At 42.2% G+C, this 24,004-nt stretch overlaps 1 protein-coding gene across 3 annotated transcripts in view; it reads right to left on the reverse strand.

Moving 5' to 3' along the window:
* Window positions 1-24,004, reverse strand: part of DRC11 (dynein regulatory complex subunit 11) — a 179,043-nt gene that overhangs the window by 135,814 nt on the left and 19,225 nt on the right. For all 3 annotated transcript variants that reach the window (XM_081491109.1, XM_081491108.1, XM_081491110.1), the window contains exons 4-5: window positions 23,537-23,728; window positions 20,326-20,397 (exon numbers count right to left, since the gene is read on the reverse strand). In XM_081491109.1, the coding sequence (XP_081347235.1) occupies window positions 20,326-20,397; window positions 23,537-23,728 (264 nt within the window). The remainder of the gene's footprint in view (window positions 1-20,325; window positions 20,398-23,536; window positions 23,729-24,004) is intronic.

Genomic DNA, 24,004 nt, shown 5'->3' on the forward strand with positions numbered 1-24,004 from the left:
AAAATGTGTCAACATCACTGATCATCAGGAAAATGCAAACTGCAACCACAGTGAGATAGCTCATATCTGTCAAAATGGCCACTATCAAGTAGAGAAAAGACGACAAGCGTTGGAGGAGAAACTGGAACACTTGTGCACCGTCGACGGGAATGTGAATTGGTGCAGCCACTCTGGAGGTTCCTCAAAAAATTAAAAACAGAATTACCATACGATCTAGCAGTCCTATTTCTGTGTATACATTCAAAGGAAATGACATAAAGAGATATCTACACCCCATGTTCACTGCAGCATTATTCACAATAGCCAAGATATGGATACAACGAAAAGCCAGGGCCCAATTTAGATCTGAAACTACCTAGCCTTTTGTTATAAGCTCTTTTTTTCTTTTTTTGGTTACTGTTTCTTTACAATTTCTTTCCTCTGTTTCCTTCTTTTTTTCAAGGAGCTCCTGCAATTTTCTTTACACATATCCCTCACCCATCACTTTGTCATTTGGCTGTTTTTTTAGGAGATTTTCTTAACTTTTTCTTTCAACTTTAGTCTTTGAAATGTCTAGTATTATATTTTAACTCTTCACCAGCACTGTCCTGTTTTTTTGGTTCTCCTTTGGTGGGGGGCATGGTGTTTTAGTTCCTGGATTCAATAATCTGCTTTTGTTTCTCTAAGGTTATTACTTTCAGAATTTTGTTTTTTATTTTTATTCTCATTCTCTTCCTCTTTCTCCTTCCAATTTCTTTTCTGTTGTACTTCTCCTAAGTGACTGGTAACTCTCTGATGCTCGCCCTTATTTAGGAGCGAGGCTCCCAGGCCTGTTTGGAAGCTGCACAGGGTTAGCTGTTGACAGGTGCGGGTCACAGCTGTTTTGTTGGAGGTATCTGAATATGGGCTTCCCTGATAGCTCTGATGGTAAAGAATCTGCCTGCAACATGGGAGACCACAGTTCAATCCCTGGATTGGTATGATCCCCTGGAAAAGGGAATGGCAACCCACTCCAGTATTCTTGCCTGGAGAATCCCATGGAGATAGGAGCCTGGGAGTATCTGAATATCAGTTGGAGGTATCTGAATATTTGTTGAGGTATCTGAATATTAGTATCCAAATGTGTTTCTTTTGAGCTGGTCAGTTTCTGCAGATAGAACTCCTCCCACCTGCTCCAGAAGCGGTAGAAGCATGGCTGCCTGAGCCCAGCAGAGGGAGGGAGCTGTGGGTCTCACTGCCCTGAACACAGAAGTTCTCTTAATCCTCCCTCTCAGAACAGGATCTCAGCTCACCCCTCACTGGGCAGAAAGAACAAGAAAATACACGTGCTTACTCTACCAAGTTAACCCAAACTCACTGATACCTCTGAGTTGGATCTGATAGACAGAGTGCCTGAAGAACTATGAAGGGAGGTTCGTAACATTGTGCAGGAGGCAGTGATCAAAACCATCCCCAAGAAAACAAAATGCAAAAAGGCAAAATGGTTGTCTGAGGAGGCTTTACAAATTGCTGAAAAAGGAGAGATGCGAAAGGTGAAGGAGAAAAGGAAAGATATACCCATCTGAACGCAGAGTTCCAAGGAACAGCAAGGAGAGATATGACAGCCCTCCCAAGTGAGCAATCCAAAGAAATACAGGAAAACAATATATTGGGAAAGACTAGAGATCTCTTTGAGAAAATTAGAGACACCAAGGGAATATTTCATGCAAAGATGGACACAATAAAGGACAGAAACGGTATGGACCTAACAGAAGCAGAAGATATTAAGAAGAGGTGCCAAGAATACACAGAGGAACTATACAAAAAAAGATCTTCATAACCTGGATAACCATGATGGTGTGGTCACTCACCTAGAGACAGACATTCAATAGTGTGAAGTCAAGCGGACCTTAGGAAGCATCACCATGAACAAAGCTAGTGGAGGTGATGGAATTCCAGTTGAGCTATTTCAAATCTAAAATGATGATGCTGTGAAAGTGCTGCACTCAATATGCCAGCAAATTTGGAAAACTCAGCAGTGGCCACAGGACTGGAAAAGGTCAGTTTTCATTCCAATCCCAAAGAAAGGCAATGCCAAAGAATGCTCAAACTACCACACGATAGCACTCATATCACATGCTAGCAAGGTAATGCTCAAAATCCGCCAAGCTGGGCTTTAACAGTACAAGGACCGAGAACTTACAGATGTTCAAGCTGGATTTAGAAAAGGCAGAGGAACCCAAGATCAAATTGCCAACATCTGTTGGATCACAGAAAAAGCAAGAGAATTCCAGAAAAACATCTACTTTTGATTCACTGACTATGCTAAAGCCTTTACCTGTGTGGACCACAACAAACTGAAAAATCACAACAAACTGGAAGAGACGTAAATACCAGACCACATTATGTGCTACCTTAGAAACCTGTATGCAGGTCAAGAAACAACAGTTAAAACTGGGCAGGAAACAACAGACTGTATCAAAATTGGGAAAAGAGTACGTCAAGGCTGTATATTGTTACCTTGCTTATTTAACTTCTATGCAGAGTACATCATGCAAAATGCCGGGCTGGATGAAGCACAAGCTGGAATCAAGACTGCCGGGAGAAATACCAATAACCTCAGATACGCAGATGACACCACCCTTATGGCAGCACGCCAGGCTTCCCTGTCCATCACCAACCATCTCATCCTCTGGTTGAGGATGAGAAACCCTTTGGTTTCTCTATTTACTCTTCCTTCTTTTATTCAGTTTTCATTTTGTTGAAGCATGTCCTTGAGTGTAACTTTCAGAAAGGATATAGTCAGCCATAAATATTCTAAGTACTTGCATTTCTAAAATGTCTTCATTCGGTCCCTCCCCTTCAAATGGCAATTTACTAGCAACCTTGGAGAATACTTCTTCTACCAGGCAGAGCTGCCAGGAACTAGCTTGTTGGGACTTGAATGATTTTTGCTTTGTAGATAAGCTTTTCTGCTCTTAGGATGCTTTACAGACTTTTGAAAGTTCATCACAATGAATCTAGGTGAGTGCATTTCTTCATGTATCACATTCTCCATGTGGTGGGTCAATTCAATATAAAGAATCACGTCTTGGGACTTTGCTCGTCATCCAGTGGTTAAAGACTCCGCACTTCCAATGCATTGGTTGGATTTCTGTCAGGGAACTAAGATGTTGCATGCCACATGGCGTGGCCAAAATGAGTAAGTAAAATGAAGAGATGTTTACTAAAAAAAAAAAAAAAAATTATGTCTTCCCCTCTGTAAATTTTCCTTCTGTTATTTATCTCCACTTCTCCTCCTGTAATAAATATTACACAAACGGCAGACCACCTGTTTGATCTGAACTTTTCTCTTGTATTTTCCATCTCTTGTTTACTTGCTTGCAGTGTGCTACCAAAGATATATCTTTCACAATTAATTTGACTTTCAATTACATCCATTTATTATTTGGAATTATTTAGAGGGAATATTAGAGGGGTTATTATTGTTATGCTTTTTTGAGCATGCTTTTATCTTCCCCAAATTCTTTCTTATTTTATATTTGCTCCTTTCTTGTTTTTAGTTGTCACTTTGTTCAGGGACACCACCCTTATGGTAGAAAGCGAAGAAGAACTAAAGAGCCTCTTGATGAAAGTGAAAGAGGAGAGTGAAAAAGCTGGCTTAAAACTCAACATTCAGAAAACTAAGATCATAGCTTCTGGTCCCACCACTTCATCGCAAATAGATGGGGAAACAATGGAAACAGTGGCTGACTTTATTTTTTGGGGGGGGCTTCAAAATCACTGCAGATGGTGACCACAGCCATGAAATTAAAAGATGCTTGCTCCTTGGAAGAAAAGTTATGACCAACCTAGACAGCATATTAAAAAGCAGAGACATCACTTTGCTGACAAAAGTCTGTCTAGTCAAAGCTATGGTTTTTCCAGTAGTCGTGTATGGATGTGAGAGTTGGATCATAAAGAAGGCTGAACAGAGAAGAACTGATGCTTTTGAACTGTGGTGTTGGAGAAGACTCTTGATAGTCCCTTGGACAGCAAGGAGATCCAACCAGTCCATCCTAAAGGAGATCAGTCCTGGGTGTTCACTGGAAGGACTGATGCTGAAGCTGAAACTCCAATACTTTGGCCACCTGATGGGAAGAACTGACTCATCTGAAAAGACCCTGATGCTGGGAAAGATCGAAGGCAGGAGGAGAAGGGGATGACAGAGGATGAGATGGTTGGATGGCATCACCAATGCGATGGACATGAGTTTGAGCAAGCTCCAGCAGTTGGTGATGGACAGGGAGGCCTGGTGTGCTGCAGTCCATGGGGTCGAAAGAGTCAGATACGACTGAGCGACTGAACTGAACTGAACTTATTCAGGGAAATTATTTCAGATAGAATACATCCTTAAATATACTAGTGAGTTCGGTTTTTCCACGTTCACATTATTCATCAAAATTCCAAAGAGCATTAAAAAAAAGTACAGACTCCTAGTTCCACCCTGGAGGTGAGGTAGAAGCAAAAAAAAAAAAAAAAAAATTGTAGTTTGGTAAAATCTTCAAGTGATTCTGACAATAATCAGGTTCGAGGAAAAACTAATTGGCTCTAGAAAATGGTTTAGTCACTGAGAGCCCACAGGTCAAACCTGGCCCATTATTTTTGTGAATAAAGTTTGACTGGAATGCAGACAGGCCCATTCATTCACACATCGCCTATGGTAGCTTTCACACTACAATGGCCACCCTGAATAGCTGGGACAGAGACCATATGGGCTACAGAGTCTACAAGGGTGATGGTCAAGAGAAAGAAGAGGAAGGGGAGGAGGAGGGGGAGATGAAAAAGAGGAGGGGAGGGGGAAGGGAAGAAGTGAGGCGAGGAGGGGAGGAGAGGGAACAGGCGGAGAAGGAGAGATGGAAGAGGGGCTGTCTAAGGGAGGAATCACAGAGGAAGACGCAGGACGACTTCCGGAGTCTCTGCTGTGCCCGCTCACTGGAGAGACACAATGTTTTAGCCCTCATAGCAACCCAGCCAGGCAGGTATTCTTATCATACAAAGAAGTGGGAAAAAACAACAGCAAACAAGGAAATGGAAGTAGAGAGGCTAGTTAACTTTCCCAAATTCACATAGCAGGCAGATGGCAGAGGCAGCCACCAGCCCCAGCTTCTGTGATCCAAGGCCATGCTCAGGGGTTTGGGGACAGAATGTCCGGTTTATGTCTTGGCAGGGCCACTTGCCGTCTTGGTGATAGCGAACAAGGCGCCGATTCTCCTAAGGGCAGGACAGTATTAGGCTGTGAGGAGTCCCTGGAGCCCAAAGCCAGCCATGGAGCCTGGCACCTGGTTATGCTTTATCGTTACACCAGGGGCACCAACATCTTAGCAGGTGAGACCCAAGGATGTTAGGGGCTATCAGGACAGGGAGGCCTGGTGTGCTGCAGTCCATATGGTCACAAAGAGTCGGACATGACTGAGTGACTGAACTGAACTGCACCAGGTAAAGAAAGTCTCAGAGATAAGAGAAAGACATGAAAGTCCATTTCTAAATCTGTGAAACTAGTGTATAACAAAATTCAAAAGACATCAGCAAAAGTATACATTTAAATCAATTATGTGGAAAAAAGATAATCTTAAAGACTCATTTTAGGTCACCGCTCAGATGTTCAGTCGTGTCTGACTCTTTGCAGCCCCATGGACTGTTGCCTGCCAGGCTCCTCTGTCTGCGGCATTTCCCAGCCAAGAATTCTGGAATGGGTTGCCATTTCCTCCTCCAGAGGATCTTCAATCCTGACTCAGGGATTGAACCCAAGTCTCTTAGGTCTCCTGCATTGATAGGTGGATTCTTTACCACTAATGCTTATATATATATATAAGTAAATTCCAAGTGGATGAAATAATTAAATGTAGCAAGTATGCAGGTGCAAACACACACAATCCCCAAGAAATATTTATAACCCCCAGGAGGCATTTCTCTACTTGAATTCACAATTGAGATGCTGTTAGAATTCACTTAATGACATAAGGTCAGTTGAAAAAAAAGAAAATCACACATATAATACTCAATAAAAATATGCATTAGAATGTCTAACAGAATGAGTCTATTGTCTAAGTTTAGTATAATGAGAACATGAGAATGTACAACTTTTGATTAGGAAAAAACCCTTAAAACTACTTTAAAAGTGAATCTAGAATAAGAATTGCAGAATCATTTTTAAAAAACAATGTTAATAAACTAGTGATCTGAATTGCTTCAATATATAACTCAAAGTCATGATTTTGTGTCAAAATAAAGAGATAGGAATTCCCCTTATTTAATCATTGAGAGAAATAACCAATTCTTATATTTTTTAGGTAATGTTTTACATTCCTGGTGTCATGAAATACAAGTTTATAACTCACAGAAATTTTTATCTGATCTCTCCTAAAGGTCATTGTTTTCATGAAGAAGTTCAAATGCATCTCTGCTACAAAGGACCCAAATTTCTATGTCTCTGATGAAAGTGTAAATTTGTTTTAAGGTCTTGCGTCAATGTTATGATTCTTTACCAGTGAGTCATATGACATTTCCCTCCCGCCCCCACAGACTACATTGTTCTTACGGTAAATCATAGCAGATTTTCCATAAAGACACACACGCAAACTGTGTTTTAGCCGAGCCTTGCCGCCTTCAGATTCTTAAAAGTGAATTTATGAGGGACTTCCCTGGTGGTCCAGTGGTTATGAATCCACCGACCAAGGCAGGGGACATGGGTGTGACCCCTGGTCCGGGAAGATCCATCGTGCTGCGGCGTAACTAAGCCCCACGTGCCACAGCTGCTGGGCCTGAGAGAGGCCACTACGGCCGGTGCTCTGCGACAGGAGCGGCCACCGCAGCAAGAAACCCACGCGCCACAACCACAGAACAGCCCAGTCAACAATGAAGATCCAGTGCAGTCAAATGTGAATACATAAAAAAAACTTTAAAAAGTGAATTAACGAGTAGGCGACTCTGACTACTCCTCTCAACAGTTCTATACAAAGCGCTCAGCCAACTTCCTGACACATCCACGATCTGTGATGAAACAGAAGTCTCCCTGCCCTCACCAGAGTCCTGTAACTGGCATGACACTCCGTCCCACACCTTCTCACTCTACATTTCTTCACTGATGTTACATCCATCTTTAGAGACAGGAGTGAGGATCTGATTATCCCATTGAACAGATGGGGACACTGAGGTCCATCAGTTAATGACCCCCCCCACTCCCCAAGCCATCTTATGCTAATGAATAAGTTGGCAATAAGGTTTCTGGGGTCCTCTGGGTCTGTGTTTCCCCTATTACACCATGCTGGGCTGTTAATACGTGTGTATTCATGCGTGTTTCTTGAGATAGACTTTCTCTGACAAAAATACATTTGGGGTCATTTGTAGTTTCGTTCTCTAGTTGCTTTTGAATTTAAAGGTTATAATATATTTAGGTCCTATGTTAATGAGCAGCTTTTCCTCTGGGCTAAACCATGTTTTCTTCTTTAGCAACTTTGGTCTTATGGAACTCAAATTTGTTAACTCACCACATAAACAGCAACTCGTTTAAAAATAAATTACGAATATTAAAGGGAAATAGAGAACACGATAATATACTATATATGGAAATACAACAGCTGTAGAATAATGCATCTTAATGAAGGCTTCCCATGTGAATAAACCATTATATTTACAAGCTTTCCACGGTTAATGACCCAGAACTGGTTAACGAAACCTACGTTTATAGCAAGGTCCTCCGTCAGCAAAAATATACATATTAATAATTGATGGTGCCGTAAAAATAGGACATAAGATGATGCTTCCTGGGTTTGTGGAGAAATAGGACTCTATGGTCCATTAACTTAAAATGCTTATCTAATGTTTGATGGGCTTTGTCTTTAAAAATCCTTCTTCAAATTAGTAAGATAAAATGGACATTTGTCCAAATGACAATCTGGCCAATTTATCAGTCACAAATAAGTGATTTAATGCTGGCAACTTTCTCGAGCAGCTCGTGGTCCTGGGGGTGTTGCTTCTCTTTCATGCTCTGTCATCACGGGAGCCGAGGATGGAGCAGGGCTGGGAAGGAAGAGTGCCCACTGTCCATTCCAGCAAATGCCCGCCTTGTCAGTGCAGAGATTAATTAGCTCCAGCTGCCTCTTGGACACAGCCTGAGTGGGCATCATTAGGGAGCAGCCAGAGCCACTTCGTCAACCCGTCGGCCACGCCTCACGCTTGTCGCTCTAATTTGCTCGTGGAATGCCTCATGCTGGGGAGGAAACTGCTCTTCAGCTGGTCTGTTTTCAGATCATGTGTATGTGTGTGTGTGTGTGTGTGTGTGTGTGTGTGTGTGTGTGTGTTCTCCAGTTTACAAAAATAAGCCCTTTGTTTCAGCATTTCATTTCAGAGTAATACACCTACATTTATATATCTGTGTTTACAGAAACACACCTCCTCAGAGAGACAAACCCAGCAAGAAGAAGTGGGGTAAGGGCTGTGTGGAGTCAGAGCTAATGGCTTTGTTTTGCCCTCTGCTTATACTTTAGTTATGGTTAATCTTTATTTTTGTTGTCGTTTTTCAGTTGCTCAGTCATGTCTGACTCTTTGTAACCCCATGGACTGTACCACGCCAGGCTTCCCTGTCCTTCACTATCTTTTGGAATGTGCTCAAACTTGTGTCCATCGAGTCGGTGATGCCATCCAACCATCTCACCCTCTGTCATCCCCTTCTCCTCCTGCCCCCAATCTTTCCCAGCATCAGGGTCTTTTCCAACCAGTCGGTTCTTCGCATCATGTGGCCAAAGTATTGGAGCTTCAGCTTCAGCATCAGTCCTTCCAATGAATATTCAGGATTGATTTCCTTTAGGATTGACTGGTTTGATTTCCATGCCACAGTTTCAAAGGTGGGAAACAATGAAAAATAAAGCCATTTCTAGCCCGTTATATCTAATTTCTAAAATTTTTAGTAAAGTTTGATTAGTTAACAGCTGGGCTAGAATAGAACAGTTGAGCCTATTAGCTGATTAGCGTGGTGGTGGGAGCTTAACTGGCTACTTTTGCGTCCTGTCGTCTTTAAAAATGTTTTAAAATAAACACTTCAACAGCGCTTAACAGTTTTTGAGACGCTATTTTGACTAGTTTGTAAATACTCATTAATTTATTTCTCATAATAAATAAGCAGCTTAATGTATGAATACCATTACTACCTTCATTTTATATATGCAGAAACTAGAGTACAGAGAGGTCAAGGATCTTGTCCAGAGTCACACGGCCAGCAAGTGGCAGACTGTGGTTTGACCTGAAGCATGTACCTCTAGAGTCTCTGCTCTTAACCCTCTATGCTCTTTGTAGCTCTTCACTGATGGGTTTCTTCTGGCTTAAAATATTTTGTGTGAAAATGGCTTTTTATGGGTACCATGGATCATACTTTTAAAACCTGTTTGTAATTTTAATGGACATTGCTGAGCTGCCTTGTAAGAGGCTGCAGGGTTGATTTACTCCCCACCTCCTAACAGTAAACAACAGCCTTTTCCCCCATATCTTGCCAATTCTGGAATATTAACCATTTTGATCAAGGCTAACTTAAACAGACAAAAATGGCAACAGAATAGACATTTTGAATCATGAATGATGTATTTAAACCCACGACGATCGGCCATTTCAAAAACTAACAGTGAACACTTCATGTGTCAGACACTGTTTCAAATGCGTTACGGGAACCAGTTTCTTTAACTCACATCCAGGAGCTGGGTGCCAGCACTATCTGCACTTCGCATGTGTGAAAACTTAGGCCCCAAGAAGTCAAGTCACCTCCCCGGCTCACACGCGAGTAAGTAAGTGGTGGAAACAGAACCTGAACCTGGGCAGGCTGGCCTTCCCTCCTCTTCTCCGTTAATGGACTCTTAACGGGCCCAAATCTGAGATAAATAAAGGCAAATGTCCTGCCCTAGAATACAGAGAAAGACCCCTGGGATCAGGTGACAAAAGGAAGAGAATCCTCCTGCCTCACTGTGTTTCTGATGTCCTGGGGGCCTGCGGCAAGAATAAAGCAGAGTAAGAATAACAACAAATACTTTTCAGAAATAAACCCATGCACATATGGCCAGTTAATCTACAACAAAGGAGGCACAGATATGCAATGGAGAAAAGACAGTCTACAGTAGACGCTAGGAGGAATACTGGACAGCCACACGCAAAAGAGTGAAACTGGACCCCCATCTCACACCATATGCAAGAATACATAAAACGTGGATTGTTGTTGTTGTTTAGCTGCTAAGACTCGTCTGACTCTTTCGTGACCCCATGAACTACAGCCCACCAGGCTCCTCTGTCCATCGGATTTCCCAGGCAAGAATACGGGTAAAAGTAAAGTGTTAATCATTCCGTTGTGCCTCTTTTCGACCCCATGGATTCCAGCTCACCAGGCTCCTCTGTCCATGAGATTTTCCAGGCAAGGATACTGCAGTGGGTTGCCATTTCCTTCTCCAGGGGATCTTCCCAACCCAGGGATCAAACCCGGGTCTCCTGCACTGCAGGCAGATTCTTTACCGACTGAGCTACAAGGGAAGGAGTGGGTTACTATTTCCTTTTCCAGGGGATCTTCCCAACCCAAGGATTGAACCCCAGTCTCCTGCATTGGCAGGCAGATTCTTTACCACTGAGGTACCAGGGAAGTCTGAAGAATGGATTAGAGACTTCAATGTAAGGCCTGAAGCTATAAAATTCCTAGAAGAAAACATAGGCAATAAAGTCTTTAACATCAGTCTGAACAATATTATTTTGGACTTCTCTCTGCGCTGAAGAATTTATGCTATTAAACTGTGGTGCTGGAGAAGACTCTTGAGAGTCCCCTGGACAGCAAAGATGTCCAACCAGTCAATCCTAAAGAAAATCAACCCTGAATATTCACTGGAAGGACTGATGCTGAAGCTGAAGCTCCAATCCTTTGACCACCTGATTCTAAGAGCCAACTCACTGGAGAAGACCCTGAAGCTGGGAAAGATTGAGGGCAAGAGGAGACGGAGGTGACAGAGGATGAGATGGTTGGTTGGCAACACTGACTCAATGGACATGAGTTTCAGCAAACTCCAGGAGACAGTGAAGGACAGGGAAACCTGGCATGCTGCAGTTCATGGGGTTGTAAAGGCAACAAAAGCAAAAATAAACAATGGAACTACATGCTTTTGCACCGCAAAGGAAATGATTAACAAAACTAAAGGGCTACCTACTGAATGGGAGACAGTATCTACAAATTATATACCTGATAAAGGGTTAATATCCAAATTATATAAAGAACTTATCAATCTAATAGCAAAAAACAAACAGCCTGATAAAAAAAAAGAACAGATGACAAGAAGAGGCATTTTTCCAAAGAAGACATACAGATGGCCAACAGAGACACAGGAAAACATGCTCAACATCACTAATTGTCAGGGAAATCAAAATCAAAACCACAATGAGATAGCACCTCAGACCTGTCTGACTAGTGATTAAAAAGACAAAAAAACAAGTGTCAGTGAGGATGTGGAGAAATGGGAATCCTTGTAAAATGTTGGAATGTAAATCGGTACAGCCACTATGAAAAAGTGTGCAGATGTCTCAAAAAATTAAAAATAGAACTACCGTACCATCCAGCAATCTCATTTTGGGTACTGATTCTAAGAAAACAAAAACATTCAAAAAGATATATGTTCACCGAAGCATTATTTATAATAGCTGACATACAGAAGCAACTTAAGTGTTCACCCATCGATAAATGAATAAAGATGATGAATATATACAACACACACGCACAGTGGAATATTACTCAGCCATACAAAAGAATGAAATCTTGCCATTTGTGGCAACAGGGATAGACCTGGAGGGTAATGTGCTAAGTGAAATAAGTCAGACAAAGAAAGACAAATAACACATGATTTCATTTATATGTGGAATCTAAAAATCAAAACACATGAACATCAAAACAGAAACAGACCTCGTTAACAGAGAACAAAGTGGCAGTGGCCAGAGGGAAGAGGGATGGGGGTGAGAGAGATGGGCAAAAGGGATAAAGAGGTACAACTTCCAGTTATAAAATAATAAGTCACAGGACTGAAATGTAAGGCCTAGGGAATGTAGTCAATTACACTGTGAAAGCTTTGTGGGGTGACCGTTTCTAAATGCGTATGAATGTCACATTACAATGCACACCTGAAAGTAATATGATCCTGCATGTTAATTACACTTCAGTAAAAAAAAGAAAAAAAAATACTTAAACTAAAGGTTCCCAGTTAACTAGACTGTAAAATCCTATTTAACAGAAAAGAAAATGGTGATTTTTTTTTTTTTCCAAAGCCTCCTGAGCTGGACTTCTAAGTCACAAGGTTATTCAGAGCGTCCTCGCCACGCTCATCCCCCTGGTCAATGTGACAGCCTTCCATGCATGCCTGTATCAGCATCACTTCTTTTTCTGCTTTGCAAATATCTTCCTCGAATAACACACATAGTACATGGTGGGCGGTACCCACGGCCCCAGGGATCTCCTGAATTCTCCCTCTGCAGCTGCCTTAAGACTGTGACCCTGTGGGCTTTCCAACGGCATTGCTTTTCCAGATCATACTTTTAACAGACTAATCTCAAGTTCATAAATCTGAATGAGACAGGCTGGGACCTGGACTCCTTGCTGTAGTGCTTGCACCTGGACAAGTCTCCTCCAGCAACAAAACACAAAGAAACTATAAGGGACTAAAAATAACTGTGCATGTGCAGTTGTGGTCAATTACAAACAACAAGATACAGAAAGACCAAAAACCCAACTGCCACTCTGAGGTTGTTGTTTAGTTGCTAAACCCTGTCTGACTTTTGCAACCCCATGAACAGTGGCACACCAGGCTGCTCTGTCCATGGAATTCTCCAAGCAAGAATGCTGGAGTGGCCATTTCCTTCTCCATTTCCATTCCCAACCCAGGGATTGAACCTGCATCTCCTGCACTGCACCTCCTTTACCATTGTGGTGTTGGAGAAGACTCTCCAGAGTCCTGTGGACTACAACGAGATCAAACCAGTCAATCCTAAAGAAAATCAGTCCTGAATATGCTGAAGCTTCAATGCTTTGGCCACCTGATGTGCACAATTGATTCACTGGAAAAGACCCTGATGCTGGGAAAGACTGAAGGCAGGAGGAGAAGGGGATGACAGAGGATAAGGTAGTTGGATGGCATCACAGACTCAATGGACATGAGTTTGAGCAAGCTGGGAGTTGGTGATGGACAGGGAGGCCTGGTGTGCTGCAGTCCATGGGGTCACAGAGTCAGACACGACTGAGCAACTGAACTGAGCTGAACACCTGGGAAGCCTGCCACTGAGGAGACGAGAGCAAAAGCAAGGTTCTGGGGGCATGTTTCCTGCACACACCACCACCTTAGGGGTTTGCAAACCACCTAAGCCACCCCTCCAGCTCGACCCCTGGACATACCCCTACCCTCACCCCATATAAGAAACCAGCCCACACCTCTACCCCCGCCCTGGGAGTGAGCAAGGGAACCTGTTCCTTGTGTTTGCTCTCCTTGCTGCAGCAGGGCCCCAAAAAAGCCTTGCCTGAACTTCTCCTCTGACCTCACCAATTTCTATCAATTAAGGAGGCCCAGAACCCTGGTCTATAACATGAGCGGCACAAACAAGGGCCAACGAAGTTTCTGTTTTGAAACCAGTGGCATGCGTATGTTAGGCAATGACTTACTTTGAAATATTTTGGGTTTTGTTACATAGAAAAGTCATCATAGGTCTTGACAGTCATCCTTTGCATAAATCATTCTGTCATTATGACAGCGTAATGTAATTCTTCAAGATGATAAACATCAGCCACCATTTCTTGAAGGCAACCTGTCCAAGCTCCAGGCTGGGTCCGGAAGCCCTTCTAAGAGCTCTGGGAAATAGGTGGCACCATCCTTCTTCTACAGAAGGAGAAACAGAGCCTTGGAGGGCAGGTGAGTGTGTGGCTCAAAGCGTCGCCACCCCCGCCCCACGTGGTCGAGGGCCCACCCAGATACCTGCCTCTTTACCCATTTGGCGGAGCAAACTTCAAAGCCCGCAGAGACCTGCACTCATTTCTAAGATGCTGCTGCTCCCAGACACTTAGGAAACACATTTTTTTTTCTGCATTTAAAAAGTAAAATAAAACTAATTAAAAAGTAGACACATCACTTTGCTCACAAAGATCTGCATAGTCAAAGTATGGATGTGAGAGTTGGGCCACGAAGAAGGCTGAGTGCTGAAGAACTGATGCCTTTGAACTGTGGTGTTGGAGAAGACTCTTGAGAGTCCCTTGGACTGCAAGGAGATCCACCCAGTCCATCCTAAAGGAGATCAGTCCTGAATATTCATTGGAAGACTGATGCTGAAGCTCTAATACTTTGACCACCTGATGCGAATAGCCGGTCACTGGAAAAGACCCTGATGCTGGGAAAGATGAGGGCAGGAGGAGAAGGGGGAGACAGAGGATGAGAAGGTTGGATGGCATCACCGACTCAACGGACATGGGTTTGAGTAAACTCTGGGAGACAGTGGAGGACAGGGAAGCCTGGTGTGCTGCCGTTCATGGGGTTGCAAAGAGTTGGACGTGACTTAGCAACTGAACAACAACAAAACAAAGTAAAACAAACTCCCGTATATCAGAGCAGGTCTGTTTTTAGTGCATTTACACCTGAAAACCACCAAAGGTCATTTGGAGCCAAATATGATGAATATGGCACAGAACCAAGCTGGATGCCGTGGTCTGGGGTTGAAATCCAAGTGTGATCGTAAAGACCGTTTCATTTTGATCCTCGGTTCATTTTACCTCTGATTGCAGTTCCCAAAGAGGAGCCTGGAAGCTCTGAGGACAGGGGACCAAGGGGAGCCCCTGGAGGGAGCTGCCTTTCTAGAGCATTCACTGGGCACCGAAACTCCTATCTGGGGATTTGTTAATAAGAAAGGAGTCTAATTTATTGACCAAAAAATCATCTATAACATAGCTTGTTTCATGTTAGAATCTGAAAATGAGCAGGGTTTTATGGTGTCGTGAGGATTTAGCTGATGTATTTCGAAGTGTCAGTTCCTCCTCTATAATAAGTGTCCCCTAGTGTTCTTTATTATAATGCAAACACTGATAGCTTCAGGGTAACATAAAATACACCATGGTCATGGCAGTAGGACACATTATTTCAAAGGGATCCACAGAAGAAAATGTATTACATTCATTAAGTTTCTTCCTTGATCCACTCCATTGGCTCTGCCAATTAAAATAACTGCACATGAATTTTTAGAGTGCTATTTATTTTCCTTTGTAGATTTTAGAATATAAATATTTAAAATGGCAATATCAAAAAATAATTTATATGGCAATGGTAAAGGCAACATTTGGTCAGGAACTAAGGACATAATGATGTCTTTTGCTCTAATTCTGGATTCAGTTACTAAATAGTCACCCCTGGAAATATGCCAAGCTTCCCACAAAGATATAGACACTGTTTTAATCAGAGAAGTCAACGGTTTATATATTGACATAACAAAATAAAATAATGGAAAAATGAAATTTTAAAATGAGTAGACACTATCTTAATTAGTGATATAGTGGAAAATAGACTTAATTGAAAACATTCCTAGGATCTGGGGTAATGGATTTTTATGGTTATCAGCCAGCGAACAGAAGATACCATTCTTTTAAAAATTGGATCCATACATTTCTCAATGGTGTACAATTTCAGAGAACATGTAATACCAAGAGAAGACATGCTTGGAGAGAAAGCAAACTGGAGAAAGTCACATTTAATGCAGAACAGACAAGCTGTCCTCCTTCTACTGTCCAAACTCTCTATTGCTGAAAAATTAAAACAGACTTATTTGAGCTGAGCAAATATAAATGGCAAAGAAAAACAGAAAAATTGCAATAAAAAACAAGCAATTCTATCTTTATTTGGTATCAGTGTAGGCCATAAAGACTTTACCATGGAAAAACAGCATTTGGCTATTCTCTAAGTTTCTGGTGTCCTACACGTAGATTTTTAGTAAATGTCGGCTGAATTAAATTAAATGGAAGTGGTTAAGTCAAAACTGCTTCTTATATAAAATTTCATGTTAAATTTAGATTATCTTAGATTGAATCTTCTGACTGCTAGCTTAAATTTTGAAGTAGAAAATTGGAGATAACCACTGTTTTTATCATTACATTTCTTATCTGTGTTTCTCTAATGAGTAGAACAGAGAAATAATTTTGTATCATTACGTGTCCACCTATGTATATATATCAAACAATTCAGAGATCTGAAAAGAAAAATTTGATAACATTCTATGGCCATTTGCTTTTATTTTTAAATATGTGTCTTTTCCCAGTTAAGGCAGTAAAATTTAAACAGTTTGGAAAATACAATCAAAACAAAAAACTTCCAAAGTCCCAACATTTAGACGGAGCATGATTTAAACTTTTTTATGTGCATAGATATATGTACATATTTCGTTTAAACCATATTATATGTGTAATTCTAAATCCTGTATTTTCACTCTGAGCATTTTCACATCAAAAATAAGTCATAAACATTTTGTTAGTGGTGGCATATCATTACTTTAATGTAAGTCCACCATTAATCATTTAACTCCCTCCCTACTCTAGAACACTAGGATTATTTCCAATTTTTCATTAATAAAAACAACACTGTAGGAGATGTCTATGCACAAAAACATTTATTTCTGATGATTTACTTAAGATAGAGATAGAACTGGAGGGAAGGATATATTTTCATGATTGTGTTGCCTCTTTCAGAAAAGTGGAATCAGTTTAACTCACCATGTATGGGAATAAACATCTCATCACACTCTTATTAGTAATTATAACTTGATTTTACATTTAAGTCTTTAATCCATTCTGAGCTTATTTTTGGGTATGGTGTCAGTATGTGCATGCTCAGTTGCTTCAGTCGTGTCTGCCTCTCTGCCGCCCCATGGACTGTAGCCCACCAGGCTCCTCTGTCCAAAGGATTCTCCAGGCAAGAAGACTGGAGTGGGTATCCATTCCCTTCTCCAGGGGATCTTACTGACCCAGGGATCGAACCCAGGTCTCCTGTTTCCTGCACTGGCAGGCAGATGCTTTGAAGGTTCTAATTTCATTCTTTACATGTAGCTGTCCAGTTTTTTCAGCACCACTTATTTAAGAGACTGTCTTTTCTCCATTTATATTCTTGCCTCTTTGTCATAGATTAATTGACCATGGTGTGTGGGTTTATTTCTGGGCTTTCTATCTTGTTCTGTTGACTTATGTGTCTTTTTTTGTGCCAGTACCATACTATTTTGATTATAGTAGCTTTGTAGTATAGTCTGAAATCAGGAAGTCTGATTCCTCTAGCTCTGTTTTTCCTTCTCAACATTGCTTTGGTTATTTGAGGTCTTTTGTGATTTCATACAAATTTAAAAAACTTTTGCCCTATCTCTATGAAAAATGCCACTGGTAATTTGATAGGGATTACACTGAATCTGAGAAGGGCATGGCAACCCATTCTAGCATTATTGCCTGGAGAATCTCATGGACTGAGGGGCCTGGCAGGCTACAGTCCATAGGGTCGCAAAGATCAGACAGGACTGAAGCGACTGAGTGTCCAGCACGCACACCAGGTCTATAAGTTGCCTTGTATAGTATGGTCGTTGGAGAAGGAAATGGCAACCCACGCCAGTATTCTTGCCTGGAGAATCCCATGGACAGAGGAGCCTGGCGGGCTACAGTCCATGGAGTCGCAAGAGTCGGACACAACTTATCGACTAAAGAGAGAGAGAGACTATGGTCGTTTAACAATATTAACTCTTCCAATATAATTATAACTTGAAAAAACTTCCTTCCCCAATAAGACTGATAAAACTTGCCTTCTATTACCAGTTTAACATATCTGAAATTAGGGATGTATGTTTTACAAAAAGGGAGGTGGTGTTTTGATTTATTTGCCCAAACATTTTCTTTCACTTTCAATAATGATGTATCTTTTAATGAATGAAATCTCAGATTCAATGAAATACAGTATCTCATTAAATTTTTAACTTGTATTTTTTGACATGTATTAACACATGAATAGTCATGATTCATATAAAACCATTTTGGGATACATTTCAATGTCTCACTGAGCTAAAAAAATTTTTTAATTGTGGTGAAAAACATGCAACATAAAATGTATCACCTTCACCATTTGTAAGTAAACCATTCAGTAGTGTTGAGTATATTCACATTGCTGTGCAATAGATTTGGAGAACTTTTTTTATTTTCCAAAACAAAAATTTATACCCATTGAACAACTGCTGGCTTCCCTCCACCATGTCCTGGCATCCACCCTTCTACTTCCTGTTTCTATGGGTTTAACAACTTTAGATCCCCTATAAAGATGGAAGTATGTGGCATTTGTCTTTTTGTGACTGGCCTGTCTCACTTAGCATGACACCCTCAAAGTTCATCCCTGCCATAGCATGTGTCAAGATTTCCCTCTTTTAATGGCTGCATAATATTCCATCCAGCACAGTCTTAAAATCATAAAGATCTGTAACAACTGGCAGTGACTCACCAGTCTGATGCTCACAGTGCCCCAACATCCAAGAAACAGAAGAGGAGCTGCGATCTCAGGGGTCTTCAATCCCCAAAATAAATGTCGACTTGTTTTTGAAAATCAAAGATTAAAGGGAAATCAACAATGCAGGTGATCAAATCAAGGTACTTCTTGAATCATACATGCCCCTCTGGGATGAGTCACCATATTCTTTGAGACAATGAAGCCTGGACACCACAACTGGGACTCTGCACACAGGTGCGGTGGGCACACGCTGCCCCTTCACCATGGAAAGATGCTCTTCTGGGTGTTGGCACCACAGCGGTGAATCCCTTCCTCAAGCAAAATAATTCCTGTTTTCCATTCTGTGCTGACAACAGGTGATGCACGGGGTGAACGTACAGGTGGGACAGTCAGGATGCAGGGTCAGAGGAAGACGTGTGTGCGTGCTGAGTCATTTCAGTTGTGTCTGACTCTGTGTGATCCTATGATCTGCAGCCCATCAGGCTCCTCTGTCCATGCAATTCTCCAGGCAAGAATACTGGAGGGGCTGCCATTTCCTTCTCCCAGAGGAAAATGTAGGCTATTCTAAAATGATTTAGCGCATCATCTGGCATTTAGGACAGATCATGACAAAAGCGATGCAAGAGTAGAGTGTGGGTTCTGTGGTCAACCAAAAATGAGACTGTTTAAATTTTCTGAGGTTTTAGGATTTAAAGTAAATGAAAAGATTTTATCAGTGACATTATTGTATATAGAAAAAGTAGCATTTGGCCCCACACTCGGGGCATTGCTCTATAACTTTCATCACTTTTGTCTTAAAAAGCACAGAGTAGACCCTGCGACTCCCTGATTACTGTTGGACAAGGGCAAACGTGACGCATACCACCTCTGCAAACCTCGCATGGGGCTGTAAGCAGCTCCCCACCCTACTAAGCTGCCACATGGAGAGTCCACTTGGCAAGGGGCTGGGGGTCTCTTCCAGCTAACAACTAGACAAAAACCTGAGGTGTTCAGCCTGGCAGCCCAGAAACTGAATCTGGCCACAGCCATCAGCCTGGCAGCCCAGGAACTGAATCTGGCCACAGCCGTCAGCCTGGCAGCCCACCAGGAACTGAATCTGGGCACAACCACACAAGCTCGGACACTGTTCCTCCCCGGTTGAACCTCAGATGAAGCCCCATCCCCAGCCAACACCCTGACTGCCGTCTATGAACCCCTGAGCAAAGGACTCAGCCAAGCCCAGACCCCTGACCCACAGAGACTGAGGGAGCAGGGTTGTGCTGTTGAAGCTGTTAAATTTGTGGTAATAACTAAGGAATATATCCGTTCAACTCTGATTCAGTAATCTCCAGATCCCCTGGAGAAGGGAATGGCAACCCACTCCAGTATTCTTGTCTGCAGAATCCCCATAGCCTGGCGGGTTACAGTCCCTGGGGTCACAAAGAGTCGGACACGGCTGAGTGACTTTCACTTCACTTCACTTCACGGAGATCACCCAGGAGAAGGCAGTTATGTTGGGGCAAACCCATTCTCATGGTCATGAATACTAACAGATATTAGCAGAGTGGAGGCCACGGCTGATACTGGTGAGCAGCTCACAGCTTGTCCCCGCTTTGGAGCAGCCCATGTACTCCAACAGGATCGTGTACTAAACAGACACGATCCTGCGTCTCCAGAACCCCCCCTCTCCCCGGGTAGGCTTCTAGATAACACACAGGATTCCGTTCTCTTAAGTCACCAGTCATGTATTTTGCTTTCCTTTCTTTTCTCAAAAGCTCTCTAAGGAGGACACAAGATTCTATGGTCTTTAAGAAAACCAGATGCTGATCTTGTCTGTAAGAAAACTTACCATACCCAGAAATATCATCTCCTCTTCTCTCTCCCTTTCGGTTCTCTTGCACTCATGGAAACCTCGCCAAACCTAAAGACAAATAAATGCTTACTTGTTTAATACATAAAGATAAATAAAACACGGTCATACCATTTCCCCCACATCACCCGCACATGCCAGATGCCGCAAGGATGGTGCACACAAGTTTGCGCATGTGTCTGTGTTGATGGAGTGCTTTCCCTTCTGTGATCACAGTCAAATTTTTAAAGAAAGAATGAATCACAGAAGTGGCCTATACCACTGTCCACTGTCTGAGGACCCAACTGTGGATCCTGATGAAGAACCTTGTCCCAATATCCCCTATTAAACAAGGAGGACTAAGGCAGTTCTGTCCACCTAGGGACAAAAGAGGATCCACCCTTGTCCAAGACCCTGGTAGTGGCTGCAGAGCCCACTGCTGACCCAGTGACAGCCGCACACCTATTAGGATGGATGTTATCAAAAAGACAAGAGATAACAAGGGTCAGAGAAGATGAGAAGATAAGGGAAGCTTCCAGTATGGTTGGTGGGCATGGAACTGGGTACAGCCGCTATGGAAAGCAGTAAGCAGAGTGCTCAAAAAATTAAAAATAGAGCTACTGTGTGCTCCAGAAATTCCACTCCTGGGTATCTGTCGGAAGAAAAGGGAAACACTAATTTGAAAAGATACACACATACCAATGTTCATGGCAGCACTAGTCACGATAGCCAAGACATGGAAACAACTTGTCTGTTGACGGACGAATATATAAAGAAACCCTGGTATATACATACACTGAAGTATTATTCAGCCACAAAGAGAAGGAAATTCTCATTTGCGACAACATGGATGGATTTTAAGGGCATTATGCTAAGAGAAATAGGTCATAAGAAGACAAACAATTTACAGTTTCACTTACATGTGGAATCTATAAAACTGAGGGTACAGAAACAGAGTAGCTTTTGTGGCCGCCAGGGTCTGGGCAGGCGAGGGGGACAGGTGAGGTGGGCAAAGGACCAACTATAAAGCGAGCCAGTTCTGGGAATGCAGAATGTGTGGTATGGTGACTACAATGAACAATACTGTATCTTATACCTGCAAGCTGCTAGGAGAGTAGACCTTAAATGCTCTCACTATAAGAAAAAAATGGCAATTATGTGAGGTGATGGGTGTGTTAAGTGTGACCAATTACTGTGGTCATCGTAATGAAACGCACATATATATCTAACCATGATGTCATACATCTCAAAGTTACACAGTGTGACATGTCAAATATACCTCTGTAAATCTGGAGAACATAAAGAAATAGCCTATCGTTTTTGTTATGGTGAGAATCCTCTACCTGTATTTCTTCAAGAGAAACTTCTGGATTGCAGGATTGGGGCTAAATCTGAGGGTGGTGCTTCATGGTTTTACAAGATTTCCATTGTAACGTGGAGAAATATTACAGAGTAACATCCAAGAATTGTACAATTTAAGCTTTGAACTCAGATGCATATCCCATATCCCATATCCCAGAAACTTCAAATCCCATAGAGAACAGACATTCAGTTGCCAAGTGGGGTTGGAAAAAAAATGGAGTGGGAGCTGGTGGGAGACACAGCTATTATTATTATTTGTTTTTTTACTGTCTTTTTAAAATTTTTAATTGGAAGATCATTGATTTACAATGTTGTGCTGGTTTCTGCCATACAACAACGTTCATCAGCTGTATGTATCCATATATTCCCTTCCTCTGGGGCCTCCCTCCCACATCCCAGCGCTCTAGGTCATCACAGAGCACTGGGCTGAGCTCCCTGTGTTATAGAGCCACTTCCTACTATTTTACACATAGTATTGTATACATGGGAGAAGGAAATGTCAACCCACTCCAGTACCTTTGCCTGGGAAATCCCACGGACAGAGGAGCCTGGCGGGCTACAGTCCATGGGGTCGCAAAAGAGTCAGACATGACTTAGTGGTTGAACAAGTGTACACATGTCAGTGCTACACTCTCAATTCGCCCCACCTTCTCCCTTCCCCTCTGCATCCCCAAGTTCATTCTCCATGTCAGCGTCTCTACTCCTACGCTGCAAACAGGTTCATCAGTACCATTTTTATATATAGGACGGATAAACAACAAGCTCCTACTGTATAGCATGGGACAGTATATTCACTATCCTCTGATAAACCATAATGGAAAAGAATATGAAAAAGTATACACACACACACACACAACTGAATCACTTTGCTGTACAGTAAAAATTAACAAAATATTGTAAATCAACTATATTTCAGTAAAATAAATTAAAAAAGACTTTTATGTCCCCACAGAAACTTGAAGGAAAGTAGCCTTTTCCCGCCTCTCCTCAGCCCCCTCCCAATTCCCATTCAAACACAATTGAGGACAAGAGCCCTGAGCTTCTGGGTCCCCTTCACGTCCTTATACTCACTTTCTTGCCAATCTAATTCTAATTTGTGTCGAGCTGCAATTTTCTTCATTTTCCCATGAGCAACCTCAGTCACAATTTGAAAACAGATGGGAGTATGAATTGAGGGGGTCATCTGACAAAGGCAAGGAAATTTCCAGGGCTCCTTCTGAAAGGAGCATCCATGTGTGGTCATCAGTAGTGTTCCTGGAGCTTACGTGAATGGTACACGCTTCTGTAAGCTCCTAGGGGTTAACCCTGCTCCCTTCTATAATCACATGTCTGTGTGTAAATGTAGTTTTAAAAATTCAGTGAGGACTTGTATAGTGACACTGCTTCTGAAAGTTATTGATGATTTTTAAAAATACTTCAATAAAAAGTCCTGAGTTTCATACCTATTTATAATGCAACCTGAAAAAACATAACCAAGCGTGCTTAACAGTTTCCCCAGGATAAAACAGTCTTTTCTGGAATTTAGTCCAATTCTACTAAAGGCTTCTCTGGTGGCTCAGACTGTAAACAATTTGCCTGCAATGCAGGAGACCTGGGTTCGATCCCTGGGTGGGGAGGATGAAATCGCAACACACTGCAGTATTCTTGCCTGGAGAATTCCATCGACAGAGGAGCCTGGTGGGCTACAGTCCACATGGTTGCAAAGAGTCAGATACGACTGGGTGACTAACATACAACTTCCACTCTCCCACTAAAGGTGAGACTGGCAATGCTGAGTTCTGGAGCTCACCCCCACCCCCAGTCTGCATCGCCACCTCGTCCCCCGTGTCCAAGGCTGCCCTGGTCACACCTTCTGGATTCTCAGCGCAGCGGCGCCCACATCCGCCACTTTATCGCTGAGTAACCTGGCTTGCTTGGCTCTGTATTCCTGCAGGTAGATCTGCTTCATGAACATGGCTCTCAGGCGCCCTTGCCGCGCCCTCTCGGCAATCTGGATCAATTTAACGGCCTCTTCTAGGGCAATAGGCTTTACTTGGTATTTCTGCAAAAACATTTAAGATAAATCAGTGTTTAAACATGCTCATGACATTAACTGATTCCAGAAACATCACATGCCTACTTGTAACACCACCCTTCTAAGAGTCTCCAAACTACTGAGAGAATTGTAGCCATTCAATATGAATCATTTTTTTCCCATACTTACACATATTTTGATAATATGTCATGTTCACGCTGTGAGCCTGTATGTAAGCACCTGTTAAGCCTTCCTCTACCATTTTGAACAAAATACTAATTAGCTCCACACTGTTTTAGGTTG

This window comes from Giraffa tippelskirchi, chromosome 5 (genome assembly GCF_054371585.1).
Source record: "Giraffa tippelskirchi isolate mGirTip1 chromosome 5, T2T-mGirTip1v1.2.pri, whole genome shotgun sequence".
Taxonomy (NCBI): Eukaryota; Metazoa; Chordata; class Mammalia; order Artiodactyla; family Giraffidae; genus Giraffa; species Giraffa tippelskirchi.